Source organism: Lineus longissimus, chromosome 5, assembly GCF_910592395.1.
Source record: "Lineus longissimus chromosome 5, tnLinLong1.2, whole genome shotgun sequence".
Taxonomy (NCBI): Eukaryota; Metazoa; Nemertea; class Pilidiophora; order Heteronemertea; family Lineidae; genus Lineus; species Lineus longissimus.
Window position 1 is genome coordinate 622,479 of NC_088312.1, and position 18,395 is coordinate 640,873.

Genomic DNA, 18,395 nt, shown 5'->3' on the forward strand with positions numbered 1-18,395 from the left:
TCACATCGATGATAGCTTCTTCTGGTTTTACTTGGGACCCCCATCAACATTGAAAACTTTGGCAAGTAAACTTGAATTAAATGTGGAATAAAACTCAATAAACTCACTACAACGTGTACATGGTGTACATTGGTGTACAAATATAGGAAGAAGTAAACAGCGTCAATATTTTCCACACTTGCCGGGACTACTAGTTAGTCCTATTGGTGGCAGCTATGATAGACAGTTGACCTGCAACGCACCTGAAATGTATGGGGTCAACACCATGAGATTAATGCCGCGAGAATTTGCACTGCGTATAAGGGTTTTGGAATGTTAGTAGGTTGAAATAAAGAAAAGCTGTGATCGGCAACGGTCGTCAGTACCATGTTTGGGGCGTTTGGGGTTCATGGAATAACTCGTCCCCCGTTTCCCCCTTAGGGGGAAAAGACGGGGTGATTTTAATTTTTTAGCTCAGATGGCGCTAGCTGGGGGGGGGGGGGGTTCCTGTCAAAATTATTAGGCTGATTAGATGCAGAGGTGCATAAATTTGCACTATGCTTCCTGTGTCTCTTGTGAGAGTGCAGTATTTCTTTAATACATTCGCAATCGGCGCTCCATATTGACCTCCAACGCCTGAGCATGCATAAACTCCGGTAGTAGTGTGTTACACACAGATCTACACGCATGGAGAAATGGAGATTTGTCTCTTCTCGAGGAAAATATGTGCTAAAACCACATCGTAGAGATGGGAATGTCAGAAATACTTCGATTCCACTGGGCAGACTATATACTTTTTGTGATAGTGCTAATTGTGAGCGCTGCGATTGGAGTTTATTATGGATTTACGGGACTGCGACAGAAAACCACTTCAGAGTTTTTTCTGGGGGGTCGAAACATGCCCTTTTTTCCTGTGACTATTTCCATCCTGGCCAGCTTCATCTCTGCTGTGTCGATTCTTGGGACCCCAGCTGAGATTTACACATTTGGAATAATCTACGTTTTACTGAGTCTGTCTTATTTCGTCGCCTTCCCGGTCTCCGTACACATCTATCTGCCCATGTTCCACAAGTTGAACTTGACGAGTTGTCATGAGGTGAGTACATTGCATTCGCTTATGCTTAAACTTTTCACTCTATATTGTTCTTTCAAATGCAATCACCCATGAATGTTCAAATACTATTGTTTTCAGAAGAACTTCTTTTAGACGTTGCCCATCTAAATACCTTACCGGCCATCCCCTGTCACCTTGGACAAGTCACTTTATTTTTCTAATCTAAAACATTAGTCTAATGTCAATTGTCATATCATCTGATTCACTTGTCCTTGGACATACCACTTTACTTTTCTGATGTTATAATGATCTGTTCACTTGTGTTGTATCATCGGATTCACCTGTCCTTGGACAGGCAACTTTTCTTGTGTTAAATCATCTGTTCTTGTCCTTGGACAGGCCACTTTGCCTATGTTATAGCATCTGATTAACTTGTCCTTGGACAGGCCACTTTGCTGTTTTATATCATCTGTTGATTTGTCCTTGGTCAATGTTGGACAGGCCACTTTGCTCGTGTTATATCATCTGGTTCACTTGTCCTTAGACCACCTCACTTTTCCCATCTAGACCACCTCATGACCTCACTTTTCCCATCTAGACCACCTCACTTTTCCCATCTAGACCATGCTGTCAAGGGTGACAGGTGACTAAATGGTGCAGGTAGCCTTTTGCAACCTGACCTCATGTTAGTTCATCAGCATACTGTTTACACATCCTCGAAATTGATCAAAGTGGACAGTGTCTTTTGTGTAAAATAGGAGTGGGCATGATGACAATGACCCCACATACAGGTGGGCCGACATTCTTTCAGTACATGATCCCATTTCTTATGCTAATTTTGTTTCCCAGAAATCAATGTTTGATTTTATTGTTGCAATGGAAATTTGACTGTTTATAGGCTATAAACTCAATACTTCTGGCTGCAGTCTTGCATTCTTTTGCATCACTCACTAGACCATGGGGTATGATTGATCATCTAACAAAACCTTAACCAATTGACAGGGAGAGATGCAGCCTCTTTTGTAAGGCGTGGGTAGATGACTTACAAAAATTCGACACTAATCACATCAGCTACTCTGTTGCTGTGGGCTTATATATCAGATTTTGTGCGAGAATTTGAAATGCGCTGACTTGAGTCATCATTTACATTAGTAAAAAAATCTCGTCATTTCAGACTAGACTTTTAAAATCATAAAATGTAGCTCACAGACTTTGTTTTTTATCATCGTTGACTGAAAATAGTGTATTTGTAATCACATTCCTTGTATCGATTGATGTCTATGCCAAGCTTAAAAATGTCAAGTTCGGGATTAGTTTCAAAGCCTTTCCATGTTACTGCTTCCTACTCAGCACCAACCTACACATTTCAGTACAATGTACTTTGGCATTTACATATTTAGGTTAACCCTTCACTGACAAACTTTCCCCAACACCAGTAATGTGTTGACTCATTGGTGTTTGGCTTTATGCATTACATTTTATTACTTCGGTTTGACTGGTATGTAAGTTTACGAAGTAATTTGGGAATTTCATCGAGGTTTTTGCAGTTGACTTTCAGTCTGTATGGCTTGACATTTTCATAAATCACATGCATTCAATCTACGTATCAATATTTGCATATTGCTCGATGCTAATCAAGGTTGAATGCAACAAAAATAGCCTCAGTGCGTGCCTCACCCGTTACCATAGCAACCGTATATATGTCACTCATGGACTCTGGTCTTGTTCTTGCAGTACCTCGAGTTGCGGTTCAATGCTCTAATACGCATATTAGTCTCAATCTTATTTATCATCCAAATGGTGAGTATTCCTATAATCATTCCATCACTTTCACTTCCGTTTTGTCTGCCTCGGAGGAAAATGGACTTCGTTCACGTTACGGAAGACGATGACATCATTCTGACGTTTATCAGTTTATCGATTCTCAAATAAAAGGATCCCTTTCCGATGTTGATTTTTGTCTATTTTAAGCTTGTTTATTCTATTGTTAATTTTATTGACGTCATTAGTTTCGAGGTTTGGGATTTTCCTTTAATCTTGCATTTATATTTATAAACCTGGTAGTTATTTATAAACTTTGCATAGAGAACGGGACTTTGAAATCAATGTCTCATGTGAGGGGAAGCCTGCCCATGGCATTCAACTTCACCCTACTTTACCTCAATACCAAAATAGAGAGTTTTTGATAAGATTCAATCATCAAAGCTTCAAGTGATGAACTGAATTACACAAATTGTATTGCTCCATTCACAAATTTTTATAAAGTTTTGTTTATCGCTTCTGTCTGTCATACTTTTGAATGATGAAATTCTCCTGTTCTTGCAGCTGATGTACATGGCCGTGGTGATCTATGCTCCAGCATTAGCGTTTAGTCAAGGTAAGTTATAGACCCATGATATATCAAGTGCTTGGTTGGTTGGGAAGGTTGCGGGGGGTCTCAGCTATTGCCACCTGAGTTGCACTTGTCATTGAGTAGCTAATGTAGGGCCATTGATCAACCAAATGGACAGTATGGAGGACAGCTCAGCCACACAGCCCAGAATCATAGGTTGTGACGGTATGGAGGACAGCTCAGCCACACAGCCCAGAGTCACAGGTTGTGACGGTATGGAGGACAGCTCAGCCACACAGCCCAGTCACAGGTTGTGACGGTATGGAGGACAGCTCAGCAACACAGCCCAGAGTCACATGTTGTGAAGGTATGGACGACAGCTCAGCCACACAGCCCAGAGTCACAGGTTGTGACGGTATGGAGGACAGCTCAGCCACACAGCCCAGAGTCACAGGTTGTGACGGTATGGAGGACAGCTCAGCCACACAGCCCAGAGTCACAGGTTGTGACGGTATGGAGGACAGCTCAGCCACACAGCCCAGAGTCACAGGTTGTGACGGTATGGAGGACAGCTCAGCCACACAGCCCAGAGTCACAGGCTGTGAAGGTATGGACGACAGCTCAGCCACACAGCCCAGAGTCACAGGTTGTGACGGTATGGAGGAGCTCAGCCACACAGCCCAGAGTCACAGGTTGTGACGGTATGGAGGACAGCTCAGCCACACAGCCCAGAGTCATAGGTTGTGACGGTATTGAGGACAGCTCAGCCACACAGCCCAGAGTCATAGGTTGTGACGGTATTGAGGACAGCTCAGCCACACAGCCCAGGATCATAGGTTGTGATGGTATGGAGGACAGCTCAGCCACACAGCCCAGAGTCACAGGTTGTGACGGTATGGAGGACAGCTCAGCCACACAGCCCAGGATCATAGGTTGTGACGGTATGGAGGACAGCTCAGCCACACAGCCCAGAGTCACAGGTTGTGACGGTATGGAGGACAGCTCAGCCACACAGCCCAGGATCATAGGTTGTGACGGTATGGAGGACAGCTCAGCCACACAGCCCAGAGTCACAGGTTGTGACGGTATGGAGGACAGCTCAGCCACACAGCCCAGGATCATAGGTTGTGACGGTATGGAGGACAGCTCAGCCACACAGCCCAGAGTCACAGGTTGTGACGGTATGGAGAACAGCTCAGCCACACAGCCCAGAGTCACAGGTTGTGACGATATTGAGGACAGCTCAGCCACACAGCCCAGAGTCACAGGTTGTGACGATATGGAGGACAAGCCTTTATCAAGAGTATTTGAAAAAGCTATTTCTAATTTCTAATATTCAATCTCTTGATATGTGTGATTTGAGCGAATCATTTGTATCTGTGGTGATGCATTTATCTGCAATATGTGCCTGGTTCTTGCGTGGGAAATACTCGATCACTATTGATCTATTGGTAACGTCATTCAGAGCGCTGTTTATAGCATCCAGGCGTATCCTTGAAACGGAAATCTCCACGTTCGTCAGGCATGTCTATTTATATCCTACGGATTGTAAATCCTCGAGCGTAACAATTGATTCAAGAGTTTGTTTGAAAATATGCGTATCATAAAAAATATAGCATGTTATCGTATGTGAAGCTATTTTGGGCACCTTGATTCACCTGAGAGTACGTCAAAAACTATGCAGAATGCCAAATAAACAACTCAATGAAGTCGGAAGTTAGTATACACTAATAGTAATAATACAAAGTTCATCTTCAGGCAAAATGATTCAGTTCGTCTCCTTTTTTCAGTGAGTGGTCTCGCAACTTGGATCTCCATACTCTCCATTGGTATTGTCTGCACATTTTACACTTCACTGGTAAGTGAACTTACCATCCAAGATGGCTGATGTCAGTCCAAGATGGCTGATGTCAGTCCAAGATGGCTGATGTCAGTCCAAGATGGCTGATGTCAGTCCAAGATGGCTGATGTCAGTCCAAGATGGTTGATGTCAGTCCAAGATGGTTGATGTCAGTCCAAGATGGTTGATGTCAGTCCAAGATGGCTGATGTCAGTCCAAGATGGCTGATGTCAGTCCAAGATGGTTGATGTCAGTCCAAGATGGCTGATTTCTTGAGAGACAGAGAGATTGACATGACCTGTGCTGACTTAATCAAGTTCAATCAATGTTGTTTCATAATACTGTGTTTGTCTTGATGGAGGCCCAATCATGCTGATCAATAAGTAACCTGGTATGTACAGCACATCACATGATCTCCCATAGAACCAGCTAATTAGTTCTATCTCAGAATGGGAGGTGTCAATAAACATCCAAACAAACCCAACATCTTCAAATACACAGCGCGTGGCATTACATCAAATATGATGATTTGTTGGATGTGGCTTTGAGTATCCTTAGATTTCATGTCAGTCATGTCAGCCAGAGACGAAGTCACTCGGCCAATTGTAAATGGACCTGAAATGTTATTTTTCACTCAACATAATATGCACATTTGGTTTACCAGGGCGGTATGAAGGCAGTGATGTGGACGGATGTCTTCCAGATGTTTGTAGTCTATGCAGGCTTGCTCACTGTCATTATCCAGGGTACAATAGCTGTTGGTGGTGCTGATAAGGTGTGGGCCAGGGCCAAGGAGGGTAGCAGATTAAAAATATTAGAGTGAGTATCGTACATCGCTAGTTTGTTCTCTGGATTAGCACACTTAGACTTAAGAACTGCGCTTTTGAGTTATAAATACAATAACAATCAGATAATACATGATGGAGGCAAGCTAACACTGGTGTAATAAGATCAGTGCAGTTCCTGTTTCCGGCCTAACCAGAAATGGCATGATGCACATGTTGCAGGTCAGCAGTATCACAGGCTAAAACACAAGTTTGGTAGATCACCACTCCAGAACCTCCAACAACTTGATGCTAATATGGTTATCATGATTTCAGCTATGATGCCGATCCGTTGAAACGTCACTCCTTCTGGACTCTCTTCATTGGCGGCTCTTTCACATGTCTTACCATCTACGGCTCAAATCAAGCCATGGTACAGCGATACCTCTCCATGAAGAAACTCAGAGACGCACAAAAGTAAGCCAGTCTTCTTCAGTAATTCTCTTGAGGGGCGTCCCCCTTCATTGAACATGCAGTCTAGAAACAGGAGCTGATAGATGTGATCTCGACAACAATGTTGAAAGACATTCTCGAATTGCTTGAGGAGAAAGGGCCACAAGACCATCCAGCCACACTGCTTCGCCGGGGATCAAGGGAAGGCCTAACGTTTTCATGATGATTCCCTTTTCTTTGCAGAGCTCTGTACTTTGCTCTTGGCACCACATTCCTCTTCTTCATCATGCTGAACGTGACAGGCCTGGTGATGTACGCGTATTACCATAACTGTGACCCCAAGCTGGCTGGCCTCGTCACCAGAGGAGATCAGGTGAGTGCTGCCCCCTGGAAACAAGTCACGAGTACTTCGCCATTGCAGGTGTAAAGAGAATCATATTGATGTAAAAGCTTTTCAACGAGCTTTAGGCTCTCTGTTGTTTAGTTTGAACTTGGCTATACTTTGAGCCACTTTGCTATTATGACAGCAGGCTAGCAGCTGCAGTAATGTTCACTACTGGCTTAGAGAAAAAGTGTGACTGGTCTGCCTGATGCCAGCATGGATGGAAGCTGCTAAACTTGTTATGAATCATGCCATCTTTCAGATTCTTCCTCATCTCGTCCTTGAGATTTTCCACAAGCTGCCCGGCATCGCTGGTTTGTTCATGGCCTGTGTTTTCAGCGCGGCACTCAGCACCGTTTCATCTGGTCTCAATTCCCTGGCGACAGTCGTCCTCGAAGATTTGGTCAAACCCATCTACAGATTCAGGAAGAGACAAAACTTGGATGAAACAACAGCTACCATCATTTCAAAAATATTAGGTAGGCTTTGACTCTTTGCCAAGAATTCACTATCAAACCGATTCAGAGGTGAAAACTTTTGATTGCTCATGAGAAATAGTGCAAGCTTGGTTGTGTATCGGCAGAGCCTTGGTAAAAGATTAACACAGTCAAATATGATCTGAGTAGGAACTAGTTCGCCAAAGGAAGTTTCATGGTTCAAGTATAGGGTGAACAACTTTGCGTTTGAAGAGTAGAGCCCAGGTTTCAAGGGGAACCTCCCTTAGTGGACACCTTTGTTAGCAGGACACAACAAATCTCATGTCTCTTTCCAGCGATTACCCTTGGTGTCGTGATCATCGCGCTAGCGTTCCTGTCGATAGTGATGCCCTCCACTCTAGTCCAGATAGCCATGAGTATCTTTGGGATGCTTGGCGGTCCCATTTTAGCCATATTTACCGTCGGGATGTTTCTACCGTTTGTAAATTCTTGGGTAAGTATGTTTGTGACCTGTGAAAAAGGTTTGCTTGCATATCCAAGAAAGAAGCCAGATATCAATCTGTACAGTTTGAGTTTGTCATGATATTTCTGAATGAAGTGGCATAAATATCATAGGAAAGTCCTACGGTGATTTAAAATAGGTGTGAAACTGTTCTCTTTCCAGGGTGCTACAGCTGGTCTTCTGTGCAGCACAGTCATCTCTCTCTGGTTGGGGATTGGTGCCGTCATCTACAGTCATCCATTACCGTCATTGCCCGTAACAACCAAGGGATGTAACCAATCAGACATCACCATCATCACTAACGGCGATATGCTCAACCTGAGCACTGCAGCTTACATTCCTGCCACCACCACATCATCCATCACTGCCAATGCACGTATTTATAGCAGAAGATATCACCAAGGGTACGAGTTACATTTCTTTGTCATCTGACACTGGTATATTCTCCTCATCTACTGGGTTGTGACAGTGCAGGAATGCTCGATCTGAATATTGACACATAGCACATTTACATCAGTGGTATTCATTCAAGAAGATGCCAATACTTTGTGTCATGATTCCAATTTGAAGGGAAAATTAGTGGAAACCATATGCATGAACTCACATATACAAGTTACATCTTGGGTTGTTGAAAGTTCTTTACCGCTTGATTTCTTCTACTTTCAGGTTTGAATTCATCGACATCTATAAAATCTCCTACTTGTACTACAGTCTCATTGCTCTGGTAGTCACACTGGTGATCTCATCGTTAGTCAGCTTAGCGACTGGTGAGTAGCGACATGTTGACAGACGTTCAAGGCTCTGACAACGCTCAGCCCTTAGGTCTTCCCCCCCATGTGGTCGTCGTGTTGCAGCCAGTATGCATTGGCTCCCAGCTCCTTGCCTGCATTGTGCTCTGCTGTATCACACAGTGAAAGCCGTTGCCCAAGACAGGTTCAATATGGGTGTCATCTCTTCATCAGAACTCCATTGTATGTTCCACAAGGAACCGATAGCCACCATCTGTTTTTGGCCCTTCATATGACATGAAGCGAGCGCTACCATTTATTGCTATGCAGTGATTTCTCTTGGCAACAATGGCAGAAGCTCTTTTACTTAGCTGATGCTTTGATATATTAACATTGCAGGTTGTAATAAAGACCATGTTTTAGATCGGCGGTTATTTCATCGGTGGTGTGGAAGAAGGAGAGAAGAAGAACCAGAGGTAAGGATCATCGCGTGAAGTGTTAGTGGAAACACTCATCATCATCGTTGACTTCTGGGCCCGGTTTCTCAGTTGGCATTAGCTGTAACGTTGACATTAAGTCATAACGCTTTGGTTGGAAATGAAATTTTCTGAAGGAGAAAACACTTAGTTGAGTTGGTGTTTGTCTGTAACGCTGATTGAACAACTGGGCCCTGACCTCAGTGATTAACAACTCTCATCTAACCACCTTAACAATCTCTTCGGCTCCAATTTCTAAAGGTAGGGTTCACCTAGACTGGTTCCATCACCGTAGGTTAGTGCTAAGAGTTTGCAGAATGTCCTGTTCCAGCCTTTCCTTTGGCCAAGGCTTCTTATAATGTAACAGCCTTGATGACCGAGATCAATATGATGGAACTTGTTGATCAAGTGGTCAAGTTGTGGGTTGGTTAAGGGGCAACTTTCATTCATACTCTTTCTTTATGGACAGGACTTCTCTGTCTTTTCTATTTGAATTGAACTGGTGTTTTCATGTCTCTATTGATTTGATTATTGCTGGCTTCTCAATGCTTTCAATGTATTTGCTTTAGTTTAGGTATGCGTGTAGCACAAACTTGATCGTGCTTCAAGATCACTGCGCTGCAATCTGCAGCAATGGGTACCAGCACCATTCAAAGTGTGCCTTCATGACAGCCACACCAGTCAGTGTTATGCCTTCATGACAGCCACACCAGTCAGTGTTATGCCTTCATGACAGCCACACCAGTCAGTGTTATGCCTTCATGACAACCACACCAGTCAGTGTTATGCCTTCATGACAGCCACACCAGTCAGTGTTATGCCTTCATGACAGCCACACCAGTCAGTGTTATGCCTTCATGACAGCCACACCAGTCAGTGTTATGCCTTCATGACAGCCACACCAGTCAGTGTTATGCCTTCATGACAGCCACACCAGTCAGTGTTATGCCTTCATGACAGCCACACCAGTCAGTGTTATGCCTTCATGACAGCCACACCAGTCAGTGTTATGCCTTCATGACAGCCACACCAGTCAGTGTTATGCCTTCATGACAGCCACACCAGTCAGTGTTATGCCTTCATGACAGCCACACCAGTCAGTGTTATGCCTTCATGACAGCCACACCAGTCAGTGTTATGCCTTCATGACAGCCACACCAGTCAGTGTTATGCCTTCATGACAGCCACACCAGTCAGTGTTATGCCTTCATGACAGCCACACCAGTCAGTGTTATGCCTTCATGACAACCACACCAGTCAGTGTTATGCCTTCATGACAGCCACACCAGTCAGTGTTATGCCTTCATGACAGCCACACCAGTCAGTGTTATGCGTTCATGACAGCCACACCAGTCAGTGTTATGCCTTCATGACAGCCACACCAGTCAGTGTTATGCCTTCATGACAGCCACACCAGTCAGTGTTATGCCTTCATGACAGCCACACCAGTCAGTGTTATGCCTTCATGACAGCCACACCAGTCAGTGTTATGCGTTCACATTTCAAACTCAGTCATGTTCACCAACATTATGGAAGTGAGTTTGACACTTGGTTTGCATTTTTCAACACGCATGGCAAATTGGTCTCCAACAAAAGCTTTGGCTTCTCTTGTCTGCAGACACCACAGATACTTGGGTGTTATTGAAACTTACATGGATAACATGTGTTCTAACCTGTAGGCCAATTTATTATTGTTAGCAATGTGTAAATTGTCATTACACATGCAAAGGAACAGGTTACACTTGGCACCAGTGGAAACTTACATGGGTAACTTGCATTCTGATCTGTAGGCCAATTGGTGAGAGAAATGACTAGTCATGAATGGGCAATTATGAAATGTGACTACTCCAGTTGGTTGGTTGGGTCTTGTGTTCATTGTCATGAAGAATGCACAGCAATACATAGAACACTGCTTGGGTCTCTGCTTTGGTGATGATCACTGCTGTCCATATTCAAGTACAACATGTACATAGACACTCACACACGTACGATACTTGCCAAAGCTGTGTCCTGCTGGCTGTCAACACAAGCACACACACCAGTGCGATCCTGGTGCTGTCCTCTATACTGCGGGGCTTACTTTTCTAGGGGAGCTTCCATGACCTAGTGGTAACTGGTGCTGGCATTAAGTGTTGGAGGTTTCGCTTCCCGACTAACATGTCCAAGAATCCATCGTTGGTAAGACAAGAACTTCATGTTCATTTTTTTTCTGTGTTTGAATTGATTCAAATATGAGAAATGGCAGAATATTCAATGCACTGACCGACTTCGAGGTCTGTACTTGCTCTTGTTAAACCTATCCCTACCTTCTGAATACACATTTTTTCCTAACTCTTCAGTTAATATCTAACAACTCTTCACTATGCTTGAACCTGTGTATCCCAGTAGCCAGTAGTGCATGAACTAGATTCTTTGCATGTTTTCTTGCAGATTTAGTTGCCTTGCTTTGATTGAAAACTCATTTTCCTCCAAGCATAGAGGGTACGTCTGTTAGGGTTCAGTTGCAGGCACACCTAAGTACCAATATGCCTACAGTAGGCCCTATAGACCTCTTCCCTTTAAGACCACAACATTTGCATTGCCTGAGGGTGTGTCTGAGTCAACTCTGTATGCAAGTACTGTTTACTGTTCATCACTGGTCCTTATGTATGTTTTCTTGTCATTTCAGTTTGAGGATACGCCTTCATGTTCATCACGTATTGGTCTAACCACACACTGTGTCAACCAGAACTATAGAAAACCAATCAATTCAAACGGGAACTCGTTACGTGGCCAGAGAGTGACCGCCAATGGCAGTGTCGATAGGTCAGAAAATGGGACGGTATTTTTCTATGAAAAAGTGACAACGTTATGATAAGGATTACCGTCCATGTTCCATTCAGTGCTGGCTCTTGGATTAAGAGGAATATTTGTGATCTTGCACCCTGGGAGTACGAAGGTCGTTGACCAACTTCTCGAAGGAGAGTGCTTATCACCTGGGTGGATTTTACTGACTGTTTCAGACTGTGAACATCCATATGGATCCCCAGCTTTTCAGCTTCATGAGTTCATTTACGAAGCTGTAGTTTGACATGAATTGGGAGTAGAAGTAAGCATGTTCAGAGACCTGTCTTCATCTTGATTGAGCAATCTAGTCTCATGCTTTGTATGATCATCTCATTATAGTCTTTTCTACTAGTGCTGTGTCACTTCTGTAGGCAGGGTACAGCCTTGTGCCGAGTTTTATCACTACAGTCGATTTACATCCAAATTATCTGTATAGATCGCTGCCTTAATAGGATATTGGTGAGTTGTACAACATGTCTAACATGGATTTTCTATCAGATTTTCTATTTCATGTTTTCTGTGTTTCATAGTATTGTTTGATAGGCCTATACTGCGCTCAAATGTTGAAGTGAATGAGTGACCCTCTGCCGCCATTGTATTTTGATTCAGATCAGATGGGGTCTTAGAGCAAACTTGTCATGGATGCAGGATAGCACCTGGAGTATACTAGTGGAGAAAATCATCTAAGTCATTCCTCAGATGCTTGGGGAAGAGGTGCACTAAATGTGGTCATCTAACACTTCTGTTGGGCACAGTATTTTGACATCAACCCATAATCACAGCAGTTGCATTATTGTAAAATGATGTCACCACACCTGGATAATGTTCACCTGTAAATAAGTGTGATATTTGGTGCTTTATATGTGTTGCCATTCCATGTTAGAGGCTGGCCCTTGGTGAACATTGGCAGGAATGGCAAGGGGCAGAAATGGTACATGTAGATATCGTATGGGCCATTTCCCACTTTCGTCAAGCAGGACTTGGGACCTAATGACCAATCATAAGACACCCACTATACTTGTTTGGAATGCATGGGCCTTGGGGCTTATGGGGCGTCTCCCCAGAAATCAGTTTGGGTCCAGAAGGGGAACCAAGTAGTGAATCTCCAATCTTGAGGTCGACTCTTTTCCACATTGCTACCACTGCCCTGGTGGTCAGACCAACAACGTTGTCATCTACACCTTCTATATAGAGCAGTTTGATAGCAGGTTTTTAATGCTTTTGTAATGTTTGTAGTACACTGTTTATATGCACCTTTTGCAGTTTTTAGCTCAGCTGAAAAGCTGAGCTATTCATATGAGTAAATGGTAGAATGAGTGTCCGTCTGTCTGTCTGTCTGTCTGTCTGTCTGTCTGTCTGTCTGTCTGTCTGTCTGTCTGTCTGTCTGTCCGTTAAACAGGCACGTTTCAAAACTATGGCAGATAGGCGATAGATTTTCCCTCTGAGGCGTTGAGACCCTTCAGGACTCCTGAATAGACCAAATGTGGGTCCGGCAGGATGAGCGGTTTGGCCACTAGGTGGCACCGAGCGAAATTTTCCAAAAACTTTTCCAGCAGCTGATTTCTCAGTTGGGGATCATGAATCAAATCTAATTTTATAGAGCAAAGCTTTCTCTTTCATTATCAATAGGCGTAGTTCATGAATTTCTCACCAGGTGGTGTTACTGGCGCAATTTAGTGAGCACCCTCCAAAAGAGCATTTTAAATTTCGCGCGAGTTATCCCACGTCCAATCACACGTGCAGCGAACGTCACGTCTCGAGTCTGCGCAGTTCAGACGTAAGGAGACCATGTATGGAATAGATCGCGTTCTGTCAATTCAGAGGTAAGTTCTCATTAAATTCACAATTTCATAGGCGATAATATTTGGCTGCTTGTGTTATTGCATGTTGATGACATTAGGGAAGGCTTGGATTGTTTAATTGGATGTGATTAATTTGAAATAGTTCGTCGACGATCGTTGAAAAACGATCTGCGAAATGCAGCTTGGTTGGTCTGAGAAACGATGTCAAAGTCCGGCTTTAAATCATGGATTTCTCAACAAATAACTCTTGTCACATAGCAGAACTAATGTGAATAAACAAGACAATAATAAACATCGTTCTGATATCATCGGGTAAGGTTGCCAATGTACATAAACAGTGTAATTGAGGATCGACTCCAGCGATTTGAAATGTCAACAAACAATAAATGCGATAGCTGATACACACTGACACTTGCACACTACATAGCACAATGCTTCAAACGGGGCCGATTCATCACTCTTATCACAATGTATTCCCAATCATATCAATGAACTTCCTTGATCATTCGGCCCTAGCGCCTTATCAGTTGTTGTTGGCCTTGTATTTTGATATAAAACTTGGCTAGCTTACCTATTCTATCAAAATTAAAATGTTATCTCCTCATCATGTTTTGCAGGACAGGAATGATCTGCAGCTGCATTTGAACATATTTGGTGACCACATCTCAAAGATGACCAAGACTAAAGAGAGAGGATCGAGCTATGACTTTGCACATCCCATCGACTTCGGTGTTCACCAGTGCAATCATCAGAAGAGCCAGGCAATTCTAGTATTCAAGTATTTCATTCTGTAATACTTACCTCAAAATTTACTAAATAAAGAAAACCACATGTGGCAGTTGGTTAAAAAAATCAAGTCTATCTGTTTAAAGTTTTTACTTGCTATCATTATTATCAACATTTCAATGGTGGCATTCTGCTAAGGTTTGTTAAGAGTTTCACTTGACTTAAGCAGGGTGTACACTAGTAAAATATTAGCAACATTTTACCAACATTTTACCAACATTTTACCAACATTTTACCAACATTTTACCAACATTTTACCAACATTTTTACAACAATTTTGCAACAAGCCCTTCAAGGCCCTGTGTTCACTAGCAACAAATTAGCAACATTTTTACAACATGTTGGTAAATTGTTGCAAACTTTTTAGTGGGAACAAAGGGAAATAGGTATTTTGGAGGGAAAATGGATGATTCCAAGGAGAGAAGATGTGTTTTGAGTGCTTCTGCAGCAATTTTAGCTGTCATTGTTGAGAGATGGAAGAGGCGGCGAAATAACCAAAGAGAATATGGACCAGGCCCTGGATCAAAATGAGGGTGGATGATGGGGCATACCACTGCCTGTTAAGGCCGCGTATCCATAGGGTATGCCCTTGTGTAGTGTGGCGTTATGGCGTAACAGCCTTGTGACCTGGCACTATAGCTGCGCTTACACCACGATATATTCGTGGACCAATTGCACTTACACCACCACATTGCCGCGACAAATTGGTTCGGCAATCCATTGCCGATACAAATTGCCGAGCGAATTTGTCCCACCAAGCTTGATGGTCCAAATCGCCCGGCTTGTTAAAAGCTCGGCTTTGTCGTGGTGTACGCGCAAATGGATCGGCAATTAGCTAGTTAGATGGTTCGGCTCCAGGCGGCGCTTTCAAAATGGCGCTTTCTGCCAAGGCTTTCTGCGTTCTGCTTATTGTTTGCGCGCCATCTGTAGCCGGATTTTATAACTAGCTGCAGCGCTGGTGTAAGCGCTTGGTGGATTTTCGATGGTGCGGCATTGGTTCCCGAACCAAGATTGGTGGTCCATTTTCAGGTGGTGTAAGTGCGGCTTATGCCCTGCGTCTCCATTGGATATTCCTTTTTGGTCATGTAGGCCTTTGTAGTCCTCATTTCGCAGCAGTCAATCGCGTTTATCCGCACGCTGTCATTATTTCAGAAGACAATTTCTTATGAATATTGAAAATGAAAATACAAGTAACTTGTATTTTCACTTGCAACATCAAATTGACATGTACATGTATATAAAACCTGACTTTTAAGCAACAAATTACAGGTTCGTGCTTGTTATGATAATCATCAGTTTCGGGGTCCCAGAGTAGTTCCCGTTGATGAACCTCTTGAATTAATTTCGCCTCAGACATTGCTTCCGTGTTGTTCCCTCGCAAAAGAATGGACATGTTCAATCCCAATATGGGCCTATATTCCCAATCCACAGTGCATATATGCCCGCAATGTGACACGGCATAACCTATGGGAACGATCAATAACACCAACGAAGGTTCATTGTCCGTGTGGCGCGCCAGGCGGTAAAAAGGGAATGTTGTGCAGGGCACGGAACAGCCTATGGATACGCAGCCTAAAGGAGTTGCGGCTGACTGACAAGCCGTCATACAAAAACTTCTAGAAAAGGTTTCATCACCCTACGAAGCAAGACACTCACTTGAGAGTTGCTATACCTGCTTCTTGTTCAAGTCACATGAACTCCGGTAGATCACATGACGCAAATCCTATTTCTGATTGGCTGAAGAGTTTGCAACATTTTTACAACATGCAACAAAGAATTGCATTGCATTTAATTTGCAACAATTTTACAACATGTTGTAAGACGCGTTTTGCTCTGTACACACTACGCAACATTTTTGCAACATTTGTTGCAACTGGAAATGTAAAAATGTTGCTAATATTTTACTAGTGTACACAGGCCTTTAGGCAATAATGTTACCCTTTTAGTTAGGGAAACTGGTGCCTTCTGCATTAGGTGGACCCCACTTACTCATCTGTCAGACCGGCCTCACACGTCGGCAGTAGAGTTTAAGGTCCAGTCTGCGAGATTTACCCATTTCTACCCAGCCAAAAGCGGGTGATTGGGCTAGTCTCTCCATGTGATTCAATTCGCATGGATTCTTGTGTCCCGGTGCTAAAAGGATCCCTCCACAAGGGCAGACTACATCCGGTGGCACTGAAGTATGGAAGAAAGACAGAAGACGACCAATTTGCGAAAAGGATCATCATCATCATCATCATGGTAACAGCTGAGGATGAATCATGTTGCTGTGTGTAGAATTGATGGTCCAATATAGGTTAGGTTATCTGTTTGCGCACACATTGCAAGGGTGGTGCTTGCTTGAAGTAGATTGCGCCAGTCTACCGCAATTCACTGTTACACATCCAGAAGCTATTATCCTTAGGCTTTGAGTCCTTAGTTTAGTAGAGTTTGACGAGTAATGTAATATATACGAACAACGCAGCAACAACTCAGCTGAGCGCCAGGCCCTTGGGCCTCTTGTTATTATTTTGTACATTGTTGACAGCCTTTTCTGCTTGTTATGCATACATGTTTGTCTGTGTAGACCTCCTGATCTGATCTTTATCAAAACTAGATAATTTTTGTCTGTATATGTATATTTGTATCCAGACTATAAAAACAACAATTCTGAGACATTTTAAAGAGAAATGTTTACACGTACACAAACCTCTCCAAAATACTCGTGGACCACGTCCTCCATAAGTACATGTACGACATAGCCACCTCGATTGTTAGTTCTCAGGTCAGGGTCCTGATATCCTCGGGGCTATAATGCTTCTGTGGGGAGCTAATGGGCTGAGGTTAAGGTCTCTATGTGGTATTTGACCAACGCGAGTCCTTTTATGCTATACCGTCCTTCCGAAGTGTGTAATATAAACAATATAATACCTCCAGTATTTGAATCATGGCAGTTACTGCATGATATGGAAGACATAAGAATCAACTCGACACCTTTACAACAGTTATTGAAAGTCTTATGCTGCCTTCTGCTATGAGAATTTTGCAACTTGTCTTTTGACATCAGTGAGAGATCACAGAAGTTGTTCATTATGACCATGTGAAAGCAAATATATTAACATATTGTTGCCATGACAATCAAAATGTCGTCATTTTCTGCTGTTTTGTATTGATTTGAAGTCGGTGCTACAATGAAAAGTGAGGTCAAGTGGAATCATTGAAATGGGAAAAATCTCCTGTCATTCAAAGTCATTGATGATAGTATGGGTAGCCAAGTTGTAATTTGTATCAGTTGAGTGGTAGCTAGGCCCTGTATAGCTACGTTCATTCTCTGTAGCTGAAAAATGTTGACATCAATCTACCGAGTAGATGGCTGAAAAGTGTAAATGGACTTTATTTGAATTAATATATTCAATTGAGATATAAGATATATTGGCAGAAGTGTTTTGAATAATATATTCCTGTATAAAAATGGAGGTAAAAGTCTTTGTAGTGTTTTTTTTTTACTTTGCTTTTTATTTGCCGAGCACTGTGTTCAGTTCACTTGTGAGTAGATTTTCAAATACCCGTTTATACAGTAAATGGCTAAATTTTTGCAGGTGTTTTATTTTCACAGATTTTGCAAATATTGTTCTCTGATCTGTAGAAAAAAGTCAATTTTTTGGTGGAAAAATCTAGGAAACTTCAAAATCTGTAAACTAAAATACAGAAATTTGTGCAAATTGCGAAAAAATGAAATGATGCAAAAATGTTGCGGTTTACAGTTGTTGGAGAAATATATGCCAAACAATTGGCAACAGGTTATTTATTTTGATTTCTATTGAAGCATTTTTGTAAATTGTGCACCAGTTTTGTCGTTTAGAGAATACATATTTATGTAGACTTTAGTATCTCAGTCTTGTGTTCTTTTTTTCTGACCAGTAAACACCTCAATGTCTTGGTGCAAGTTGTCCCTCTGACATGAGTGTGGATGTACTACTAGAGTTCATCAGAACTGTCCAAGACCAGCTTCTTGATTGACTGTCACTCTAGTTGGGCCCCATCCAAAATCACAT

The 18,395-nt window shown here is 42.7% G+C and overlaps 1 protein-coding gene and 1 long non-coding RNA gene across 3 annotated transcripts; both read left to right on the top strand.

Annotated features, from left to right (window-relative positions):
- The first annotated feature begins 530 nt into the window (after positions 1 to 530).
- Positions 531 to 13,470, top strand: LOC135487765 (sodium-coupled monocarboxylate transporter 1-like). 2 transcript variants are annotated; one of them, XM_064771838.1, is made up of 14 exons: positions 531 to 1,075; positions 2,768 to 2,833; positions 3,359 to 3,410; positions 5,156 to 5,223; positions 5,870 to 6,024; positions 6,306 to 6,446; positions 6,666 to 6,795; positions 7,067 to 7,283; positions 7,577 to 7,734; positions 7,906 to 8,147; positions 8,410 to 8,510; positions 8,871 to 8,947; positions 11,036 to 11,125; positions 11,616 to 13,470. In XM_064771838.1, exons 1-14 carry the CDS (start codon positions 728 to 730, stop codon positions 11,799 to 11,801), a joined length of 2,031 nt encoding a protein of 676 aa, XP_064627908.1. In that variant the 5' UTR covers positions 531 to 727; the 3' UTR covers positions 11,802 to 13,470. The 2 variants fall into 2 exon arrangements, with proteins under 2 accessions (XP_064627908.1, XP_064627909.1); XM_064771839.1 differs by lacking the exon at positions 11,036 to 11,125 and having other exon boundaries at positions 11,616 to 13,468.
- Positions 13,471 to 13,564: 94 nt separating this feature from the next.
- Positions 13,565 to 18,230, top strand: LOC135487766 (uncharacterized). The gene is made up of 2 exons (XR_010446886.1): positions 13,565 to 13,596; positions 14,193 to 18,230. It is a non-coding gene; the product is annotated as an uncharacterized LOC135487766 (long non-coding RNA).
- The last annotated feature ends 165 nt before the right edge of the window (positions 18,231 to 18,395 follow it).

Coding starts and splice junctions, on each gene's coding strand:
- LOC135487765 (XM_064771838.1), top strand. CDS start 728: ATGGGAATGTCAGAAATACTTCGATTCCACTGGGCAGACTATATACTT. Junction 1,076..2,767: donor ACTTGACGAGTTGTCATGAG/GTGAGTACATTG, acceptor TTGTTCTTGCAG/TACCTCGAGTTGCGGTTCAA. Junction 3,411..5,155: donor AGCATTAGCGTTTAGTCAAG/GTAAGTTATAGA, acceptor TCCTTTTTTCAG/TGAGTGGTCTCGCAACTTGG.